Source organism: Xiphias gladius, chromosome 15 (assembly GCF_016859285.1).
Source record: "Xiphias gladius isolate SHS-SW01 ecotype Sanya breed wild chromosome 15, ASM1685928v1, whole genome shotgun sequence".
Classification (NCBI taxonomy): domain Eukaryota; kingdom Metazoa; phylum Chordata; class Actinopteri; order Istiophoriformes; family Xiphiidae; genus Xiphias; species Xiphias gladius.
The window spans coordinates 18,306,900-18,329,370 of NC_053414.1; the positions used below are offsets into that span (position 1 = coordinate 18,306,900).

The 22,471-nt window shown below is 41.6% G+C and overlaps 1 protein-coding gene across 1 annotated transcript; it reads right to left on the reverse strand.

The window, feature by feature from the left end:
• Positions 1-1,382: 1,382 nt before the first annotated feature.
• Positions 1,383-21,716, reverse strand: kitb (KIT proto-oncogene, receptor tyrosine kinase b). The gene is made up of 23 exons (XM_040146913.1): positions 21,700-21,716; positions 21,452-21,579; positions 21,246-21,365; positions 18,847-19,122; positions 18,465-18,749; positions 16,165-16,304; positions 15,263-15,431; positions 12,689-12,878; positions 12,479-12,594; positions 12,121-12,235; positions 10,502-10,689; positions 9,876-9,982; positions 8,961-9,087; positions 8,715-8,819; positions 7,698-7,808; positions 6,801-6,939; positions 6,640-6,707; positions 6,440-6,531; positions 5,194-5,316; positions 4,646-4,757; positions 4,262-4,361; positions 3,569-3,674; positions 1,383-3,398 (listed from the first exon to the last, which is right to left on the reverse strand). The coding sequence occupies exons 1-23, from the start codon at positions 21,714-21,716 to the stop codon at positions 3,255-3,257; spliced, it is 3,078 nt and encodes a 1,025-aa protein (XP_040002847.1). The 3' UTR covers positions 1,383-3,254.
• Positions 21,717-22,471: the final 755 nt, after the last annotated feature.

Genomic DNA, 22,471 nt, shown 5'->3' on the forward strand with positions numbered 1-22,471 from the left:
ACAATTACTTGAGAGATTTTACAGTGAGGGTCTTACTATTCAAACCAGGTCTTCCACCCATCACATTGCAAATTTAGATCCTCTATAGACGAGTTTGTGTTTAAAGCATCGCTCTAAAGGGTAATGTTGAAATGTTTATAGTTTGTGTCACTGATACCCAGCCCAAAGAATGTAATGGTGTTTTAAAGAGACTAATGGATGTTGTAACTGTTGATTATGGAGAACCTTTAACAGGCTTTGTAATGAAGGAAAACGAGGGGTGGGAAAGAAAATCTTTTCTCACTGCAGAAATCCCGATATAGAATCTGAAATACAATCTTATTTACAGGCTTTGCATTGTAAAAGAACCTCTGAATGTTTTACCATTACAAACTGTCTGTTTCTGTTTTTGCAACGATAATGTTCTGACAACATCTGGTTTGGAAAAAAAAAAAGAGTTTGAGGTGTAGGATATTTGAAATGGGACGCTACTGACAAGACAGCGAGGCCCCCCCTCTACACAAATACACGGATCACCTTTCCACTACACAATTTGGTTCTAGAGTCCTAGTTCTAGTATAATACTGTACACATACACAAAGCTAAGAACACCAGTATTCAGTGTAAAACGGTGCTATGCTTACCTGTACTGTATGTATGTATATCCCTTCTTCTGCTCTTGAACTGTGCTCCTTTATCTACCCCAAGGTCAAATGTAACAATGATAAATATTTTGCAGCAAAATGTTTGCTATTATTATAATCCCCCCCCTCCCCTCTTGAAAATAAAAACAGTTGCAAATATTATACATGACACGTCTGCTTGAATTCTGTTGTTTCAGTCTCTTAGCCACGCTAACGGTGTGGCTCTAGAGATGGCAACCTCAGTCCACCACTTTGGTCCAAACTGAGATATTTAAACATCTGTTTTTGGTTTTTTTTGGTTTGTTTTTTTTTGTTTTTTGGCTTGAGTGAAAAGTCTCAACATTTATGTTAAAATGACCATTAAGTTTTGTGCAGACATTCATGTCCTCAAAATTATTGCAATAACTTTGGTCTTTCCCCTGATCTAACAGGTCAAAATGTTAATTTGTTCCTTCCAAATACCTGCAAAACTAATGACGTACCCATCATCCTCAGCTGTACTGAGGTGCTAACTGTCCGGTGCTAATTGGCAAGTGTTAGCATGATAAATGCTAAATTAATATGGCGAACATGGTAAACCTTATACCTGCAAAACCTCAGCATGTTAGTATTGTCATTATGAGCGTTTTAGGCATCAGCATTTAACTCAAAGCAATGCTGTGCCCACCAAGTTGCAAGTCTTGTGCCACAGAAACAGGAAAATGTCAAAGGAAATTGACACTTTCCAGTTGGTTCTACCATCACAGGTACTTTATTATTACAAGTCAACCAACTGTATCAAAACTGCAAGAACCTCAAAACCAGTGTACATGAGCTCTTCTCTTGCTGCCCTCTCCTAAACAACTGCATCACAACCAAATGCATTCAGTATTTTCAAAAAACAAAAAACAAAACAAAAAAACCGAAGGCACATCTCTATTGTATTTACATTTCATACATGTTTGACATAAATCAAGTAAAAAGAGCACACAATCAGTCCTAAACACCTGGACACAGTGGCTTTGCTAAAGAGACTAAAGTAAAGCTATCCCTAAAATACATACAGCAATACACCAGTTAGATTTGCTAAGTCACAGTACTCAAAGCTAAAACGCACAGGTGGGAATTGGTGTTTCTGTGACTTATGGCTTTAGTATTTTTTTTTTATTATTTTTTTTTTTTATCAGGAGATATCACTTGCATGCCACCTTGCTATGGCTCATTTGTTAGACTTCAGGTCTCACCTTTTTTTCAAGGCCCATTAAATCTATTTTAAGGTCGTTTTGCTGACAACCTGTTTTTTTAATCTAGTGACTCTTGCAGTAAATTAAGAATTTTAAAAGAATAGTTTGACATTTTGTGATATAAGCTCTTTCGCCCTCTTATATGTTTGTTAAATCTGAAGCCGCGGCCTGGACACAGTTAGCTTAGCTTAGCATAAAGTCCCCCTACCGGCTTTAGAGCTTTAGAGGCGCTAGTAGGCAAACTGTGTTATCGCTGGACAAAGCCAAACTAGCTGTTTCCCCCCCGTGTCCTATCTTTATTCTAAGCTAGGCAGCTCCATGATTAACATGACTCGTGAGACTGGTCTCACCTAATTCCCATCAACAAATCATTTAATTGTAATTCCTAAAATATTGTACTGTTTGTTGTCTGACACAAAGGCCTCCTGTAGTCTTGTCCTCAGGCACCCGACTCTACTTATCCATGCCTCAGTCCAATATCATCCCCCAAGGTCAGGTATTTACTCGTACTTATAGTCTCTGTTCTCCCCAAAGCACTTTAAGATGTAATCTAAGGCTGAATGTGAGCCAAAACCCCTCCCGTTGCTGATGTATCTGATGGGCGGTTAGTGCTGGAGTCTGCTCTATATAGACACGCACCTAAAATACTTACCACAAAGATCAATACGCCAATGGGAAGATTAGATAGAGGCCAATACTTAGAGCCCATTGCAGGCTTGTATATATACAGTATCTGTGTGTGTCTGCGAGTGCGTGAGGCAGGAGGAAGGCCGGCATTTGAGAGTTAGTTTGAGTGAATGCGTTGTTAGTAGTTTACAGAGTGTATTTGGCTCTTGTAGTTTGTGCAGTAAAAGGACAGAATGATGGGGGGTGGGGTTATATTTCATAGCATTGTGTATGCACTGATAAATGTCTGTGTGGCCCTTGTTCAAACCACCCGCTACACCCTCTCCCTACCCACTTCCGCTCCGTTAGCGCGTTCACGTGGAGGGTCAGCCACACTCGGTGCCATTCCCAGACCAATTAGCGGGGAGTGGAAGTGGGTTATAAAGCCCTCCAACGATGCTGACCTACTGAGCACCTGCAACGCCCGCGTTTCGTGTGTCATGGAACGCACTCCGTACAAATGTAAGTTCCACGCGCCTTTTTGGTGCTGTGTATAACCAATGCATTTTCCTCACAACCATCACTATCGTATCCATGGTTACGAAGAGTTACAACAGTTCCTCTTTCCGCCGGAGAGAGAGGGAAACTCGTCCAGAATCTTGCTGCTGTGTTTATAACCTACACCTTAGTGAAGGAGGCTTTATTCAGCTGTGAGTGTGACTACAGGGAGGGTTGCACTCAGTGACGGAATGGGAGTGGGGAGGGTCCGGTTTGAGAAAGGTCCCGTGTATGTATGTGCATGTTAGACATAGTCCAGGAAGACATCGGCCGTGCTCTGCAGTAAAGGCTGTGTGGGTGCTGTCGTGCTGCAGACAGAGCTAAGCCTCCTTGACGACGCCCTCTGCTGCCCTGGAGGACCTGGAGCGTTGCTCAGCGTCAGGTACACCTGAGAAACAACACACATTTGTGTTTTGTGGAACTTTCGAAAATGCTGTCGTTTCCTGTCTGTATCTTCATTGTCATTCCTTAGTAAAGACAATATGCCAAGCAATAGTCTATAAAAAAAAAAAAAAAAAGTAATAACGGGAGTAATTCTATTGTTCCTTATGTCCTTACGTTCTTGGTATTTTCAGACAGCAGTAGTTCAGTCCTCTCCACCAATTTCCTAAAGGAAGGCCTTTTCAACGGATCATGGTTCCAGCAAGACAGCATCATGTCGTACCTGCAGAAGGTAGACTGGGATTAGTTTCAACGGAAGGGAATGTGGTGGCCTCTACTAAATACAGATTCTATGCACCGAGAGGTGCATCCAGTATAAACAAAGAAAGCAGGTAAAAATCCAGCTGGTGACTTTACATCTTTCCCATGTCCCACCTATAACCTCTGTTGAATTCCGTTACTTATGTTGTACTGCAACATTTTTTGTCTTGCTGTCTGTACATTTTGTTGCACCGACATATGTCTGCGTAATTTAAGACACCTTTTTATGTTATGTCATACTAGACTAATAGAAGAAAAAAAAAAAACAGCTGCTGAACATCATAAGTAACCACCAATATAAAAAAGAAATCCTATTTTCAGAAAAGTGCATTTATTCATAGTGTATTCATCATCATAATAAAAGAGACACGGGTTATAATATAATCTGTTGGTTGAACAAAACAACTGGCTTGATGTAGTCGCCTTTTATCACATTTTATGGACAAAACAATGGATTAATTAATTGGAAAAAAAAATCTACAGATTAATTGGCAATGAAAATGTGATTAATTGCATCATTACTTATAATCCCCAAATGGGAACACTTACATCTCGATAGGAGCAAACTCCGGCCTATTCATCCTGTGGCCTTCTTGAATCATCCTATAAAATGCTGAGCCCACCTGCATCCCAGGGTATGGGCTGTTACCTGCAACACCAACATACAATATGGACACGCTTCAAATAACTGTGTCATTTTTCACTAACCTTTGGAGGGGGAAAAAAAAATATCTTGGATTATAATGATGATAATTCCTAGAGCTACATTATGTATCAGAATCAATTTGTATGATTCACTCCACTAAGTGAGGTTGTTGCTTGGGAGCATCATCGGAGCCTCTAATAAGGCCCCTGTCAGCTCAAATGGACGATAATAATGGGTCAGACATTATGAAACAGATGCAACAGTACAGCTCTAACTGGAAATGTTACCCAGAGAGAAGATTTCCCAGAGCAGGATGCCGTAGGACCACACATCACTCTCAAAGGTGTAGACACAGTCGAAAATACTTTCGGGAGACATCCACTTGACTGGCAGACGAGCCTGCAGGAGGAAGTCATGATTACATGGACAATGTTCCTTTGTTTTCATTCATAAAAACCATATGTCTTCTACATATGTAATACTTGAACTGCATTTTTCACATCCAAATAATGCATGTACTTTGCATGTACGTATTCTGCATGAACTATATTTTTATTTAGCGATGACGACCGTAAGATGAGGCTGAAAGCTCTGCAAAAAGCTAGTCAATGGACGCTGAGATTATTTCGATACACATATTCATCGCAAGGTCAAGCTCACTTCATGCATCATTTTGGAATAGTGCATTGTCCAGGAATAGTAAGGAAAAGTATGTGTGGCAAATTCCCTTCCTTGATTTGCAGAGAAAGGGAAAGAAGGAAGGAAGGAAGGAAGGAAGGAAGGAAGGAAGGAAGGAAGGAAGGTCGGTCAGCGAGGAAGAAGGACAGAGACTCACATTGCCTCGGAGCACATAGCTGGCGTCAGTGGTGATGTCTCGTGCCAACCCAAAGTCACAGATCTTTGCCACCCTGCCATGAGTCAGCAGAATGTTTCTGGCAGCAAGATCCCTGTGGATACACTGCACACGCAAACAAACGCAAACACGGAAATTAGTATTGACATTGTGACAAGTTTCTGCAGTGATGAGTGACAGACAGCACTCACATGCAAATGAGGCAAGTTAATCTTGTTTCAAACACAAAAGCCAAACCGACGGCGCTTCAAAAAACACAGAAATGCACTGAAACAAGATGAACGACAAAGAAAAGAGAATGAAATAAAGCAGAGACCATGGGCCGGTTTTTTTCCCCAGTATTTTTCAAAGGGGGACCACGTTTTTACAGGAGCACTGGAAACACAGGCCTATATGTTTTCAATATTTATTGTTTGTTTATTTTATTTTAATTAATTTAAGAGTAAAACTTATTTATAACATTTTTATATGACATTTTTATATGACATATATCAACAGTTTTAGGATTGTACCTGAGAGCAGATACAGTTTATGTTAATACTAATTTGGAAAAACAATTACTCATACACAAACGTATGTTCTGTGCTGCACTTTGGGTCTAGAGATGTATCTGACATGTTATTCATCCGGTATATTTTTTTACAATTCAGCAACATGCAGAGCTCAAATAGCCTCTCTTCACGTGGGGGTCAGTATTACACATTAGGAGCTCATATTTATTGAGCCTTGTATTGAAATTGTTGTATACAGTAGTTCAAGTTTTTTATGTAAAATACTAAAGTGAAGACATAGGCCACTACTTGCCTACCACTTAAATTCATTTAAAAATATATATTTAAGAAGAGTAGTCAAAGTAATAAAAGTTTTAATATTATTTCAGGGTAATTACAGTCTAGACATGGATGGATAAATAGTGCCTAATTTAACAAAAGAAACAAAAGCGCAGTTAGAGAAAATCAGTCAAAGGTCGACAAGAAGACAAGAGGGTTTTAATTTAACATTTAGGGTGGCCTAGACCGTGAGGAAGCCGCTTCCGTCTGTTTGCATTGTAAGATCTACGGTAAATGCGGCTTCACCGTGTTTAGTTCTGACTGTGGGAGCATCACGAGCTAACATTGTACGGCATGTTGGCCCTGAGCCAAAACGTTATTAATAAACTAGCAGCAGCATGGTTAAATCTCTTATGTAACTGCTCTATAAATATGAGCACAGTCTTTAAAAGCCTTACATTCTTGGAAGTAATGTACTCCATTCCTTTGGCCACCTGGTAGGAAAAGCTGAGGAGATCTTCAGCGTCCAGAGACATCTCATCGATATCATCTAGACGAAGATCACATTGTCCGCTTTAATGAGTGAAACCAGGCTTTAAATAGACTTCAGTCCGCTATTGCAATGCATGACGGGCAAGTAGAGCGAGAGGTTTTCTACCTGACTGGGAAGACCGTTCTTTCTCAGAGGGACGCATGGGTATATATCCTGTACCAGTCACCTCGCTGCTACACATTCACACACACATGTAAGTATTACATTTTGACATGGTCATCAGTTTTTAAGAGCAAATACTATTATGAATACACACACAAACAAACCTTGTAGGCTCGGTTTGGTTCAAGACGTTGCGATAGTAACTGTCACCAACTTGGGAATTGAGGAAGGACTTTCTCTTTCTGCGCAGGAAGTTGAGGAGGTCGCCATAGCAACAGTACTCAGTGATCACCAGAATTGGGCCTGGCAGGATGCAGAGATAAAAAAAAAAAAGGAAACCTGGCTCACTGACGGTTAAATCACATGTAACAAAGAAAAAGAAACAGAAACCCAAAGCTCTAATAATGAGTCAAAGGAAGAATAATTTGACTGACACAGGGCAGGACATGTGTAATGCGTCCATACAGGTTACAACAATGTGTGTGTCTAAACGCAGATCCCAGTATTTTGTGTTAAAACATGTCATACAAATTTGTGTCAATATCTTTAAATTAAGTTCTTTAATGCCCCAAAGCGTCCCTACAAAAAACATCCTAAATGTTCAGTGTTTCCCAATAATGACATACTCATGCATACTAGTGTGGAGTCCAATCTAAATGCTGCATTATAATCAGTGCTGAGGGCTGGACAAGTAGATAATATTGATCGACTGCACAGAAAATTTGTGACCAGTCAAAGTGCATCACGTCTTCACAATCGAGCTGCTTCATACTGACGGTCCAATATCTGATTTTTAATAAAAGGCACATATCTGCCCGACATGGCAGCTACACGATCATATAATCATCCAAATAAAACCTGTTACCATAACAAGAAAAACAAAAAAAAAGTCGATAAATACATAAAATCCAATGAACTAATGAAAGTAGAGTGCAGATGCAGTAGGCAGCCAGACCAAATCTAGCAACAACAAAAAAAAAATCTCCCTCTCGTGTAAATTTCTCTACTGAGTGACCCGAGTTTGTCGAGTGCAGACTGCAGACTGCAGCGGCTCCTCTCACCTCCGACAGTGCAGGCTCCCAGCAGGTTAACGATGTTCACGTGGTTTCCGAGGTAACTGAGAACCTTCAGCTCCGACATCAGCGCCTCCTTCTCCGTGGCGTGAGCATTGGCTGAGATGACATGATCACAACATTTACACCTGTTCATGCTGACGCACCAATGCGTGCGTACCATTTTAATACCGCAGCTGGTCAAAGGGGGAGCTGGCTTTAGCTATGTCATTTACAGCTGGGTAGTTTTTTTGGCCGGTGGCCACCAACCTAAGGGTCACAAGATAAACCTGGGGGGCTTGTGGAATGATTAATGGGGTAGGAATGAGGGGAAAAAAAAAAAAAGTTGTACATATCTTTGCTTATTGGATAATTCTACCTCTTTAGGCCTCAAACAATGATTTAAATGAAACTTTAGAGGGGAGATCAGTTTTGATTTTTGTAAGTGGTCATAAGCCAGAAAGGCTGGGAACCACATGTTTAATCTTTAACAGTTTGTTGTATTTTAATGTTTTTTTTTGTTGTGAAATCTTGATTGGAAACGTAAATGGTAACCATAGTTGTTAAATAAAAGTAGCGGAGTAACAAGAGCCCTCTGAAATGTAGTGCCGTAGAAGTAAAATGTAGCGAAAAACTGAAATACTCGAGTAAAGTACGGGTACCTCAAAATTATACTTAAAGAGTAACTTAACAGCCCCGGAACATCAGTGGTTTAACTTCTCACCTTGCCGCAGTGTCCTACAGGCGTACTCCAGGACCCCATGACATCACTGTTGGGTGTGGTTACAGGTGCAATAAAGCCAACTTCTGACCACACCGGTCAGTGAAGCTGGGTGTGGTCAGAAGGTAAGCAGGCTTGAAACTTTCAACCAGAAGGGTCAGCCAAACACTGCTTTTCAGCTGGGTGTCAATTTACTCTTTAAGTACAGTACTTGAATAAATGTACTCAGTTACTTTCCACCACTGTATACAATCTGCTGTATGTTGTTACCACCCGCAGACACAGGGACAGATCAGCAAACTTACGTTTGAGCATCTTAACAGCGACAGTTGTAACAGTATCCGCAGAGCAGAGTCCATACGCTGTGGCCCTCACCACCTTTCCAAAAGCCCCAGAGCCCAGGGTTTTACCTTTAAGAACACAAACACACACACACACACACACACACACACACGCACCAGTCCTTTAATAATCACACTAGCCTGCCTGCAGATGTTTTTTTTGATGTAAACATGCAGTACATAGCTACACAACCATGTATACTGCCATACCAAAGCGTAGTTTCTGCCGAGGAAACTCCCATTTGGAGTCATACGGCAGCTGGGTGGGATCAATATAAATGTAGTTGTTGCCATGGATACTCTCAATGACCTTCCACTGGATTTGAAACTTTGGCTTCTGTTGAAGTTTGGAGAGGAGAGAGGACAGGGATTTATCCAGAGAAGGTGACTTCAGATCAGTTTCCTGGGAAAGTTTGTTATATGGGACTTAATGATTGTAATGCTCATATCTTTGTTTTTTTTTCTCATTGCTCTTCTATTGAATTTCAGATTACTCACTGCACTTCAGTTGTCAGCCCGTGTCTAGACTTTCCCCTGATGATCCCACAGCAGATTCATAAGCTAATTCTCAAGGAGTCTTACTCATTTGCGTGCAACAAGAGCAGCCGGCTGTGGGGGCAAATCGATGGCTCGAGGCGTGATCAGGGAGTCAAAAAAGCCTTTAACAGCGTGTGTTTACAGCGAGTCTGCACTCCGAATGGTTGATTGATTCATTTCAGATTCATTAGAACACATTCATATTGATTAAAAGGACACATTTCTACTGCGATCTGCAGAATATCAAATGCAGCACAAAAACTAGTCTGATCAACAAGATGCTTCTAACTTTAACATACTGTAAATAAAATGGAGGAATGAGTCATTCGTAAATGAGGGTTGGCCCTTTGCCAAAAAGTATTGCACCCATTTATTTTTCTGCGATGCAAATTGCATATCAATGGTGCAAGTTGAACTTGATTTAACATGGATGAATATAAATTTTTAAACTAATTCGTGGTTTTGAATCAGATTGATGGCCACAGATTTATGTGATTTATGAGAGATTTATTACCCTACTTTAACTGAGATTAAAATGTATCGTCATAACAGTAAGGATATGTGTGCATGATTTGTTTCCTATCTTACCTGCATGTACTTATAGAGCAGCACCAGGAGAATGAGGCTGAGTAAGATGCCAGTAGCCACCATGCCGGATAGAAGAGGAGTGAAGAGTTTATGGGGGACGATGCGTTCTGAGAGGAAAAACACACCAACAAGCCCACAATCTGAAATCACATGGAGCCTTGAAGTATAAACAACATTTTACCAGTTGTTACACACACGCACGCACGCACACGCACATACACACACACACACACACACACACACACACACTCTCCTCCTCCAGAGTTAAGACAGACAGCTGCAGCAGTGGTGTTTATTTGTGTGACAAGGATTAGCAGGTCTAAACCATATAATCCCAGCCTGCATAGTCAGCACACATTAATCGTATTCAATCTGTACCCAGTAAACACACACCTGGCCTACGCAGACACAGGGTCAATGGGTTTATGTGTCTGTTTGCTGTGTGTGTGTAATAATGCAACAATCTTTGTGGTAAATGAGATAATATCCACATACAGACAGTGAAACCTCTCCTCTACTACTCCTCTATTACTTCTGTGTTTGTGTTCATGTGTGTGTGTGTGTGTGTGTGTGTATGTGTGCACGCGTCCGTTTGAGAGTGTGTTACAGATTTTACAGTACCGTACCACTGATGGGGAACAGCGTGTAGGCCTCTTCCCCCTCCGTACTTGCCACACACTCCAAGGTGTGGTAGTGTGCGTGCTCCTTGCTGACGTTCAGTCGGCTCTCCACCTCACTCCTACCAAACGCAGACTCTGTCACCACGATGACCTCCGGAGTATCCCATTGGGTGGCATTGGCCAGGTGAGAGCACCTGTTGAGAGGTTACAAAGTTGCTGAGGGTCTTTATTTTTTCTGCCGCTCTTTACAGAAAATTGCAGTCTCGTAATTCTGTCTAGACTCTAGGGGAACCTGTTCTGTCTCTCATCTCGTAGCTTCATGGGCCATAAGTGTAATGAAGATTCTTCTCGTCAAGGCCTTTCTCTGTGGCTAACCTCAATAAATACTATTACACACGTCCAAATATGATGATACTTCTTCATTGAAACCGGTGTCAGACAATATCGTAGATTAAAAATTAACAAAGCTGTTTTTCTCATGATAATGGGATGATTATCTTGAAAAAAACCCCAAAAGATCGTTTTCTTGATACGAGATCTTAATCCCGCTGTCTAAGAAAATGCGTGACTGTTATCCAAAGATAACAAGATAATCAAACCATAATCTCAATAAAATTATTGCAAACATGGAAATTCTGGGCTTCTGTACTTATCAGTTTGTTTTGTCAATAAACCGATTAACTGTTTAGTCTATCAAATTTCATATTTGCATACTTTACCAGGGCTCAAACTGCTAACTTAATTGCTTATATTGTGTTGACCAAAAGTCAAAACAAGTTTTGGTTTGTTTGTCTGATTCCTAATGAGGCTTCGAGATGACATAAAGCTGTTAACAAACTTGTTCAGCTCCCATGAGCACCTCCTGCTCTCCCAGGAACTCTCAGTCAAAGAACAGAAAAATGAAACACGCTTGAGATTATTAGATAAAATGATCTGAAGTCACGCTGCTGTGCGGTTACAGTATCACACAGCCCTGACTTCCTAATAATAAACATTAATAATTTAAATTCATGTTTTAAAATTGTTTGTATTACAAATTGAGCAGTGTAAACATAACAGTGAAAAACAACCAAAAATGGTGAAAAGCAGCCAAACTAAGCTGACATTTAAATAGGAATAGTAAACAATAACACTAGTAAAACTAATACAAGTAAATAATAATGAAGTTACTCCATTTTATGAAGTAGTTATCACTGGTAAATGTCATTTATGTGCTACCATTAATTACTTATGCGATGCAGTGACTTGTCAAACAACAGTTCTTTTAATTACATTTCGACCCATTTATTAGAGATAGTTCTCACAACATGACTTGGCACAACTCTAATGGTCTCCCTTCTTGCTAATTCACCAGATCAGCGTCGCTTTCATCTCATGTGCATCATGTAAAAACTGCCGCTGCCAGTTTTTACATGATTAGGAGAACATAGGGACAGACTCCTGCTGGTGAGAACAGCAGAACAACGCATTAAAGATGCCCCTAGCTTCACCTCATGCTCATGATATGATACTCGCTGTGTATCATCGTCTTTCCTGTCTTATTCTGACGTTAGCAATCTAATAGCATACACAAAGCAATAAAAACACGCTTTTCATTAAAGTGGTGTGATATATTTTAAGCATACCTCGTGTGGGGCAGCTCACAGAAATACCAGCTGATTTTAGGGACTGGGTAACCTGCAGCAATGCACCGCACCTTTCCGTCAACAGGCCCCTCCTGTGCGATGATAACAGGCTTACCTTGCATAGACAAAAGAGAGACACATATTTAACAAACATGTATAAAACATACTATATCCTATAGATACTAGTGTAAGGTAGTTCAGTGTTAATTTAAAAAAAAAAATCAAAAACGACCAGGAGAACTCAAGAGATGTACTTTTAAGTATATCAGTGGATTACATGTCACCATTTTCAGATGCTCAAACCTTTGGGAAATTGTGCTCTAATCAAACGCATGTGACAACTGTGAGAGTTACTTACTGCTGACATACACATGGAACGAATGATCGGCCGAGGCATCCTCATGACTGGCTGAGAACTTATAGATCCCACCCTCTGAGTCGAGAACCCTCACTAGTCTCAGCTCGCTGATGTACCTGGTAAGACAAACATACCTCTCACAATCCGTGTGTGCGTACAGGGATGTGTAGTTATAGTGGGTTCCTCGGGCACACTGTAAACTTACTGTACCTATATTTGCGGCGTTGGATAGTGATGACGTGCTCTGTGGTGTTGAGGAGCCGCTTGCCGTTGTAAGACCAAGACAGGGAGCTGGGTGAAGGATAGGCATCTAATTCTACTCTGAGGCTCAGGCTCTCCCCCTCTTTAACATTCGCCTGGACTGGACCTGGACTTCCTAACATGGTGATGAACCCCTGATCTGGAGAACATAAATATGCATTGCTAAAGGAAAAGTTCACCTGTATACTTTTTTACTACACTTCAGTCCATGTATGTATAAGCAAAGTCTATAGCTAACAACGATATGTGTCTTTAGTCTATTCAATAAATATTCAATATCTTTGTGTCTATAAAAGTAAACATAAATATATCAAGTGCCTCGCAGGAGATACTTTACAGAGCAGTACTCCGATTGACCCCCTTGCTTTCCTTCAACTGGTCTAGTCTACTTCTATTTTAGTTAGTGATTTCCTACATTTCCAACAATGCCTTATGAAAAACCACCCATCTGTAGAGGGCACCTGAGTGGTGCCCACCCAGATTCCTCATTAGTTTGTATCATTTACAAACATTTTACTGACAATAGTTCATGGGAAATTTGACTCGTGAACTTTGCATGTTGGGTCTCAAATTCAAAACAAATATGCAAAACTCATGTCAGGTCACAATCTGTAAACAATAGCCTTATGGTAGAGGATGCAACGTGTGTCACCGCTCTAAATGTAGCGAGTCCAGCTTGTTGTGGACGGAGTGTTCACTCCTTCCTGTTGAGGAAACGGCGTGTATTCACTCTTAGTGTTTCATTTGTCAGTTGCATGAACAAAAGATAAACGCACATGACTGGAACAAATTGTTTGGGTAAATACGGTAAATCTACACAGCCTTTTGAAATTCCTTCTCTTGTGCCACACCTGTTTGTTGTTGGTGTTGCCTAACTCATGTCTGGAGCAGTTTTCATTTCAGACATCCTCTCTGGTTTATAATAACAAACACTGAATGATGATAGCTGTTCCCCTGAGGCATCCGCTTGCTATCTTGCTTAATATGCAAATGAGAGACAATAACTCAAAAAGTTCCGTTTTGGGTGTGAATACTGGTGCCCGTTCTTCATACGACTTCTCCAGATCAGATTGCTGACAATTTGCCACGAGTCTTGATGTTAGAACAACAAGTCCTTAAGCCCAAACATGCAAAAGTGCAGTTTATCGACAGTTGGCTGGATCATGGCCAAGAGTTTTAGGGTTTTATGCCATAGATGCAAATGGCTCGCTTTCTTAGATACACAATAAAAGAATGTTGATATAATTGTGATTTTAGATGAGAACAAGCAGATTATTGAGAAATTATTATTAATCTGTTGCTTAATTAAAAGTCACAACTTAATTACCTATGCTTATACATGATAAAATATAAAAAATAAAACTTCATACAATAAGGAAGAACCAATCCAGATTTTGAGATACTATGCGCAAAAAGACAAACTCCAGTAAAAAAAAATTCTGACTATTAATTCAATTTGACGTTAAAATGGGAATTTGCAATTTTAAAACTAAAACTTATTAAATGATTAACTGCGGAAGTTATTTTGCTGAAAATTGTTTATGCAGTCAAAGCTGTGTTTTAAGAGATTTTAGAAAGGTTTCATTTTCATAGCAGGCACTTATTAGTCTGTATGTCTAAGCACCCAACATCGCTCGTACTCTGACCACATTCACTGCTAATATCTAATCTAACAGCGATGGATGTGTGGAGACAGTGGAAGCATTGTGGAGCACGATGTAGAACAAATGAACCACTAACAATGTAGGAGCACACATAAAAGGAGACTTATGCCCGAGAATCCCAGTGCATGGTGGGAGGGTTCCCAACACACCTACCTCATGCACCTGCGGTCACATGATCAGCACTCAGCCAGTCGTATGAATGCTGATCATGGTTTCAACTCCCAACTCATTTTCCCTATACTTAAAGCTTGAGTTCAAGATAACTTCATCCAGGATTAACAAAATTCATTCTCAAACTGCATTCCAAGAACCAAATTAGCTGGATGGGAATTAAAAGGATTATTTTGAACTCTGTAATATTGAATTAGTTAAGCCACATTAGAAGAAAAGGGCCCTGGTGTCAGCCGTTAGGCTTTAGTTGAGTGTTTTGACCAACAGTAAACATTCCTCTGAGTGCAGTGAAGGTGGGTTGGTTATTGGTGGCTTAGCATCCAGACAATGTTGGTCGGGTCAAGTTGACGATGGCCTGTGATATCACACTGAAAGTTGAATTATCAACTTTCAGTATGATATCTGGTCATGGACGGATTATGAGACAACGGGCACCTGGGCCCCTCCAGCACAGGAGCCTCATGTGGTATGTGGTGGCTGGAGGGGCGGTACTCTCCTTACGAACTGATTTCTGCCTATCGTCTGTATCATTCTTGGTTAACCACAAAGACGAAGAGGAATATTTTGTAACTAAACATGGAATAAACAAAAAAAAAAACATGTACCTGTGTTGCCTGTGGCGCTGACTGCCCTCTGCACACACACACACACGCCCACACCCAGACATGCACATAACTTCAGCACTCACCGTGGATCTCCAGCTGCAGCGTTGCAGCACTGGTGCCTCTCTCGTTGTGGGCGTAGCAGCGGTAGGTGCCTGAGTCTAACTGGTTGACAGCTGTGATTAAGAGCGTGGTGGCTCGTTGATAACCACGTGAACCGGACAGGATGTGTGAGGCCTGAGATTCATCAGGATGCTGCAGGACATCAAAAGTGAGCGTGCAACACGTGTAATATGACACAGATCCACGGCTTTGCATGCATCGTGCTTTTCTTCAGTTTCTCAAGTGAGCTTACACTTTCCTCCCTGTTGTGGTTTAACATTAATTTTAAACAGCCGACCACATTTAAAAAATCCAGGGCTGTACCGAGAATTTCAGAAATACTGAGGTCATGATTCCAAATCTCCCCTTACCATCCACCAAACTCTATAGAATTTTTTCAATATTTAACGAAATGAGAACATTTGAATAATATTTGTTCATTAAACTGTTCAATTATGTTTTCTGCTAATTTCATTTCCAAAAATAATTTGTCAAAACTTTCTCTACACTGTCAGGCGTGTTGATAAAACATAATAATAATTTAAAAAAAATGAATTTTTGTTTTTGCCCAAACAAAAAATCTAATTTTAAAATATTTAGTCTAAGAAATACCAGAAGCAGCCTTAAAAACCTGTGTAATATAACTCATGCATGCGTAATATGTATGTAAATGTGGAATGTAATATTATTCATACAAATATTACTATGTAAATGGCCCCAGTCTTCTCCATGGTAGCTACAGCCCTGAAAAAAATTGTGAGTCAGTTGAAATATTTGGCTGTATAGATGTAAATAAGAAAGGCAAGGAGTTTCGCATCTAGTCATTCGGCCACCCAGGCTTAGACACAGAGGAGAAGCAGTCTGTTTGGCCAATCATCAATCTCACCGCTGTTGAAGGGAAGTCCCACTTGAGACTGAAGTCTGGGTTGACGTTGGAGGAGCTACAGGTAAGCTGGAACTGCTCTCCTGTCCTCAAGATGACAGTGTCTTTCTGGGACAGTGTGATCACTGGAGGCACCACTGGAACTGGATCAAGAAATGGAAAAGTAACATTATCATAAGTGGTGTACTTGGTAAACTCATTTAAACCAGCACGCTCATAAAAACTCTTCCATCTCGCTCTTACTTTATTTATTTCCAGGGCATTTGCTCTTAAATAACAGTCCCAGGGACACTTGGGTCACGTAGGTCACTGAATGTTATTTATGAGACTGAAATTATGTTACTACGTTGTATAGTATTCCTATAATCATTGTACATCACCTTGAATAAAAGTGTGCAGTAAATGTCTTTGATCAAAATGCTGCTGAAACAAAATTTGATAACTTGATACTAAAATGAAATCATTACAAATAAATACCTTATTTGTACACTATCATAAAAGACCCTAAATATATGTGTGACTTCTCTTTCTTTATTGGCAGGGAATGCATTACTGCACAAACACAGTGCACATTTATACTGACATGGCTGTGCACACAAGTACAGTACTCTCATATGCAGACACTTGTGCACACATAAATTCCATGATTAAGTTCCAACAATAAATGGCTGCTGACGTCACTTCAGTGGCTGTGTTTGACGAGGGCTGTGGTTAATTCTATTTACCCCAAACACAGCCTTCATGCACCGTTACAAATCTTTGTTCAGTATGGGACTCTAAATCCCTCAGCTTCTCCCTCCCTCACATCTCTTTTTCTCGCTCCCTCTCTCCATCAGTCAAAGGGACGCTACGCCATTACTCCTCCCGGCTTGTCTCTGCTTAGCCCTCTTCCCACTGCAGACCAGACTGAAAATGCTGATGCAGAGCGGGGACAAATGGAAACAGAATCAGCTTCCACTGATGTCCACTTAAACTGCTTTGATGGTACATTTCATTTTAATATACCTCGTTGTAAAAAAACTACGAGCTAGACCTCTTTTGTCAAAACACATCTGCAGTGTAGATAGTTGACAGTTTGATTACTGTGGCTACCTCTGATGTCTGCCAGAATACATTATGGTTACTAATGTAGATTTTAGTTCTGCTAGTGGGGAAAACAATATCAGTCTGACTGCAGGTCAGTCTGTCCACCACTTTTGGCCCGGATTGAAATATCTCAACAACTGTTTTACGGAGGACCGTGAAACTTTGTACAGACATTCATGGTTCCCAGAGGATGACTCCACCTGACTTCGTAATCCCTCGACATTACCTCTAGCGGCACCGACAGGTCAAAATTGGGTTTATGACTAAATACCTGCAAAGCTAACAACATTTCAATCTAAAGGAGAATCAATTTAAGTGATTTCCTCTTTTAAGTACCTTGGTGTAACAAATGATTCTCTTTCTTTTAAACGTCATGTTGACAACCGTGTCAAAAAACGTATTTCAGAAACAAACATTGTTTTTCTTTTCATGCAAGAGAAAGGTTGGTGTCTGCTACATTTTTTGCCACTGGTAGATTACTGTGATATGTGCGAGCCTTGGGTGAGGTTGTAAAATCCGTAGAAATGGTTTATCACAGTGCCTTAAGATTTGTTACTGGGTGAACTCATCCCTGTAGGTGGTATTCTTTGGTTGGATGGCTGTCTCTTGCTTAACTCCCTGGCTGACTTTGGTTTAAATAGCAATTTTAAAGTTGCTGCTGCCCTATTTGTGGGTCTTCATGAGTCCTGTTTGTGGTTCCTGGTGTGATCTGATAACTCAGAATTCTTTCCCATTCAATATCCCAAAGACTTGGATTGAACTTAGCGAAAAGGGCATTTAGGTTTTACATATGACTTTTCATTCTTCCACACATATCATGATCTATCTTTTCATATAAGAGGCACGTTTTCTATTAATCATAATATTTAGCAAAGGCAAATGCTTTGGCTTTACTCTCCACTGAATAATTACTTGGAGCAGAAAGCTGCTTTTAGGCTGAAAAACATACTATACTATACTTTACTATATACATTTTCTGTAAAGATGACTGAAGCCTTTCCCTTGCTTATTTCCTCTCAACAGCTGCACATACAACATTCAATCTGTATCCCTTCTTCTTCCCCTTTTGGCCTACAATCACCCAAATGACAAATCTAGTAAAACTATGCCACACAAAAAACCACTAAACACTGGTATTAAATTCATTACCATGAATTATAGTTTTGAAAACAAAAACATTACAAATCCCTCCCTTGTCCATCATAGCTCTTGCTTACCAAGTCGTACATCCACAGTGTACTGGGTAGATGTCACTTTGAGTCCACCAAGCTGCCCCACACATACGTAACAGCCCTCGTATTCCTTTCTCACGTTGCTGATGATGACACCTCGCTGGAGGTTGCTGTGGTATCTCATACCGGAGGGCAAAGGCCGTCCATCACAGGTCTCCAAAGCCGGGAGAGTGACCTCAGGGTCGGTCACAAGACAGGGGATGGTGCAGTTCTCACCTGCACGCACCAGAATGACGTTCACCATGGTACGCTGGAAGGCATTCTGGGGGTCTGAGGAGATAGAATGGGGGGGGGTGGATTAATAGATGTTAATTGATGGACATACATGTGCAACCACAAGCCTCTTCCCCCATCATCATCCACTCACCTTTCACATAAACGTAGATGGACCTGTGCTCCAGTGTGTTGTTGTTGACACACACATAGCGACCCATGTGGAGGGCCTGCACTGATGGCACCTTGACGTACGCCACTCCACCCTCCTCCACCTCTCCCTCCAGCCTGCGAGCCCTCTCCCGCTGCCACCTCAAGCTGGACGGGACGCCAGGCTTTGTGGCATTGTCATGGCAACGCAGCTCCAGCCTGCCCCTCCGGGGAACCACTGTGTGAGGCCCGCTGGGGGAGATGACCGGCTCGCACCACACTGGAGCAGAGGGCGAGCAGAGGATAATAGGTGGTAATTTCAGTTGGGGTAAAAAAAAAAAAAAAAGAAACTGCATTCATGTTGATTCATTTCTAGCTCTGGTAGGAACAGAAAGTGACGGATATAAATGTCATGAAATGAGCAAAAACAGGACAGAGTTGAGTAGTGGAGTTGGGTAAAATGTCAGGAATAATGAAGAAATGCCCATCAGAATTTAATAAAGGCCAAGATGATGTAATCAAACAGATTTTTTATTTTGTCTGTGACTGACCAACACTCCAAGAGATATTAACACATAAAAGACAAAGAAAAGCTGCAAATCCTCTCAATGGAGAAGCTGTAAAAAAAACAGTGTTTACCATTTCATTACTCAAATAATAAAAGAACTATCAAAGTTGATTTGAAGATTTCAAGTTGCCGATACGTCTTCTTTCAAATCGACTAATCACTTCAGTCCTACGGAGTAAGGAATACAGGGAGACAGAGACTGGGTGCGTAATGTGACGGTTAAATAGGATGGTTTGATTGGCACAGAGCCCCTGAAGACAGAGTGCCATCAAACCCCCCATGGCTCAATTGAATAATCAATAATAATGAGCTGTCTGCTCGCTGAGTAATCATGCATTAAGGGCCCCTAAATCCATTCCCTTACGATGAGTAAACCAAACTCACATTTCGTCTCAGTTTAACCCTGCACCAGCCAACCCCCTCTAAGTTTTCTTTTCTTCTTCTTCTTCTTTTTTTTTTTTTTTTTTTTTTTTTGCAGTTTTCCACATGAGAGGCGCCATTTCAAGAGCAAGATTTTCATGTGACTGTTGTGCCTTCAGGCCTGGGGAAGCTGAGAGAGCAGGAAGGAGAGGCATGTGGAAGCAAACAGGCTCCCCTCTACAAATACCCGACACCTGGGTTGTTGTTTTTTTTTTTTTTTTCTTGCAGGCTGTAAGCGCATGTTTTCTAGCTGATAAGTCTAAGAATGTGGGTGAGAGTCATTTCAGTAAGCACAAGGTTTCACACAAAACCTGAGGCTTTTATATGACTAAACAAAAAGCCTTCATCGTAACAGCCGGGGCTGGTGGATGTCAGAGTGCTGCAGGGCGGGCTTGTGTTTAAAGATGTGCCTGTTCTTTGTTCCTTCTGCTGCCGAGCCAATGCGCACAACATAATCCCTTTTATTTTGGTGGGATAAATAATTAATCGTCCCAAGGCGCGCACGCACGCACACGCGCGCACACACACACACACACACACACACACACACACCTGTTGCCTGGCGGGAGAGGCAAGCTAAAGGTATCCTCTCCGCACCTCGACACAGTGGTCATGCAAATGTGTCCCGATGTGAGCTGTAAAACTTGAGCTGCCTGCACCGTTAAACACCCCTTCGCGTTTCCACGGGCTCTCCGGTAGAAACACCGGGGGCGAGCGGAGCTAAAACCAACGCGGTGATGCGTGCTGCTTTCCACCCGAACGGGTCCAGTGAACGGCGACAAGACCTTCGACAGTGTCACGGGCAGAACACCTCGGTCAGCCAGACAGACAGACTCCGACACAAAGGCCGGGAAACATGGAAACATGCTGGAGATTTTAATAGCACGAAAACGGCTGACAAACACATAAAGACCTCACGGTCATAATAAACTTTCTACTAAAGGCACAGCCTGCTCGCGCGTCCCCGGGAATGGGATAGCGACAAGATACAGTAATGTATGTGAGGGAGAGAGATGGAATAAGGTCTCAATGAGTCATAATTAAAAACACAGACACGCCGTGAGTCACTGATCGATATTCAAGCAACAATGAGATGATTTCTGTCGGGTCGAGGTGGTTTTCTCTTACCTGTTAGTGGCAGCATAAGAAAATGTGAGGCAAAAACAACCCAGTGGCACCTCATGATTGGGCGGTTTTGAAGCCTTTTACTCTTCTCCACGAGTTCCAGCTGCAAAAGTAACCATCCTGATCGTCTTTTTAAAACAACAACAACAACAACAACAACAACAACAAAGAAAAAAAACAAAAAATAAAACAAAACAAAACAAACAAAACCAAAAAAAAAAAAAGGACACCAGATCCAATCCACCGTGATAACACAGAACAGGTCCCGCCACTGCAATGAGCGCACAAACACGACGGCCGTGTGGACTGCGACTCCCCCTGATGGATTTCACCGGAGCTTAAAGACACAGCGTAGCGCCTCTCCTCCCCGTCCTGCTGGATCCCAGCCACTCCTTCCTGCTCCGCATCGGCTGGAGGTTGGCCAAGGTTATTACCGGGGAAGAAAACAAAACCAAAAAAAAAAAAAAAACACCTTCACCGTCTCTTACGCAGTCACTGAACTCGTCGAACTTCCTGCCGAAAGTGCGGATCAACAGATACGACGGGATCGGCCGCTCTGTCCGATGGGATCCATGTGAAAGTGTTAAGAGGACAACTGGCAGCCTCCCCTCACACTTCTTGGTCCTGTTGAGATGAAGACAGCTCACACCTGGCGAGGGGTGGGGGGGTGGTTCCCTGCAGAAGATCGGTCAGTTCGCGATGCACTTCACAGACAAGAGTCGGTTAAAAAAAAAAACAACTCACAACGAGGTGATGTCCATGGCCGGATCCCGAGCTCTTTCAAGCGGGGTTTGAGAAACCGCTCTGCTCCAGCCGGACAGAAAATGAAAGTTTCCCAGTTTCACACTAACAGTCGAGTCTGTCTGGACGGAATCGTCAGGTGCCCGAATGCAGATGGACACAGGTTTTTCCTTGTAACCATCCCCGTGGATACACCCCTACCTTGCGCTATAAGTCATAGGGAGAGAAAATAGGGAATTTCACACTAAAACACTTTAACTTTGGAAGCCTTATATTAGCTTCAGATAAACGTTGCACAAACCAAAAGCCTGGGGACTTTGTTCCCCCTCACTTCTATTGGGAACGCGTTATGAAGGGATATTTTAATGAACAGTGTGAGCAGGAGGAACGATCAGAGCAGGCAAAACCTGTTTACAGGGTTCATACGGGTGCCTGACTATTGTTTAAGATAGACTTGAGAAAGTGTGAACTGAGTTTCAGCTACAAAGACTTCACATTAGTTTAGTTCTTGGTCTGGACGGTGGAGTTTTTAATAGAAAGTGAAGTAGATAGTAGATACAAAACAAAAAAAACACTTACCGATTTTGTTATAGTGCCCCCCGAATTCATCAGAATGAAACAAGTCGGACAACTCTTCACCAACACACCATGCTTTAGTATATGGCGTCCCCAAATTTCTTTCCTCCTGCACACCAAAGGTCTCGGTGACAGGAGTGTTAAAACCACAAACTCTGCAAAACGGAAAAAATAGCCAGTGATCCAGGAAACCCTGCAC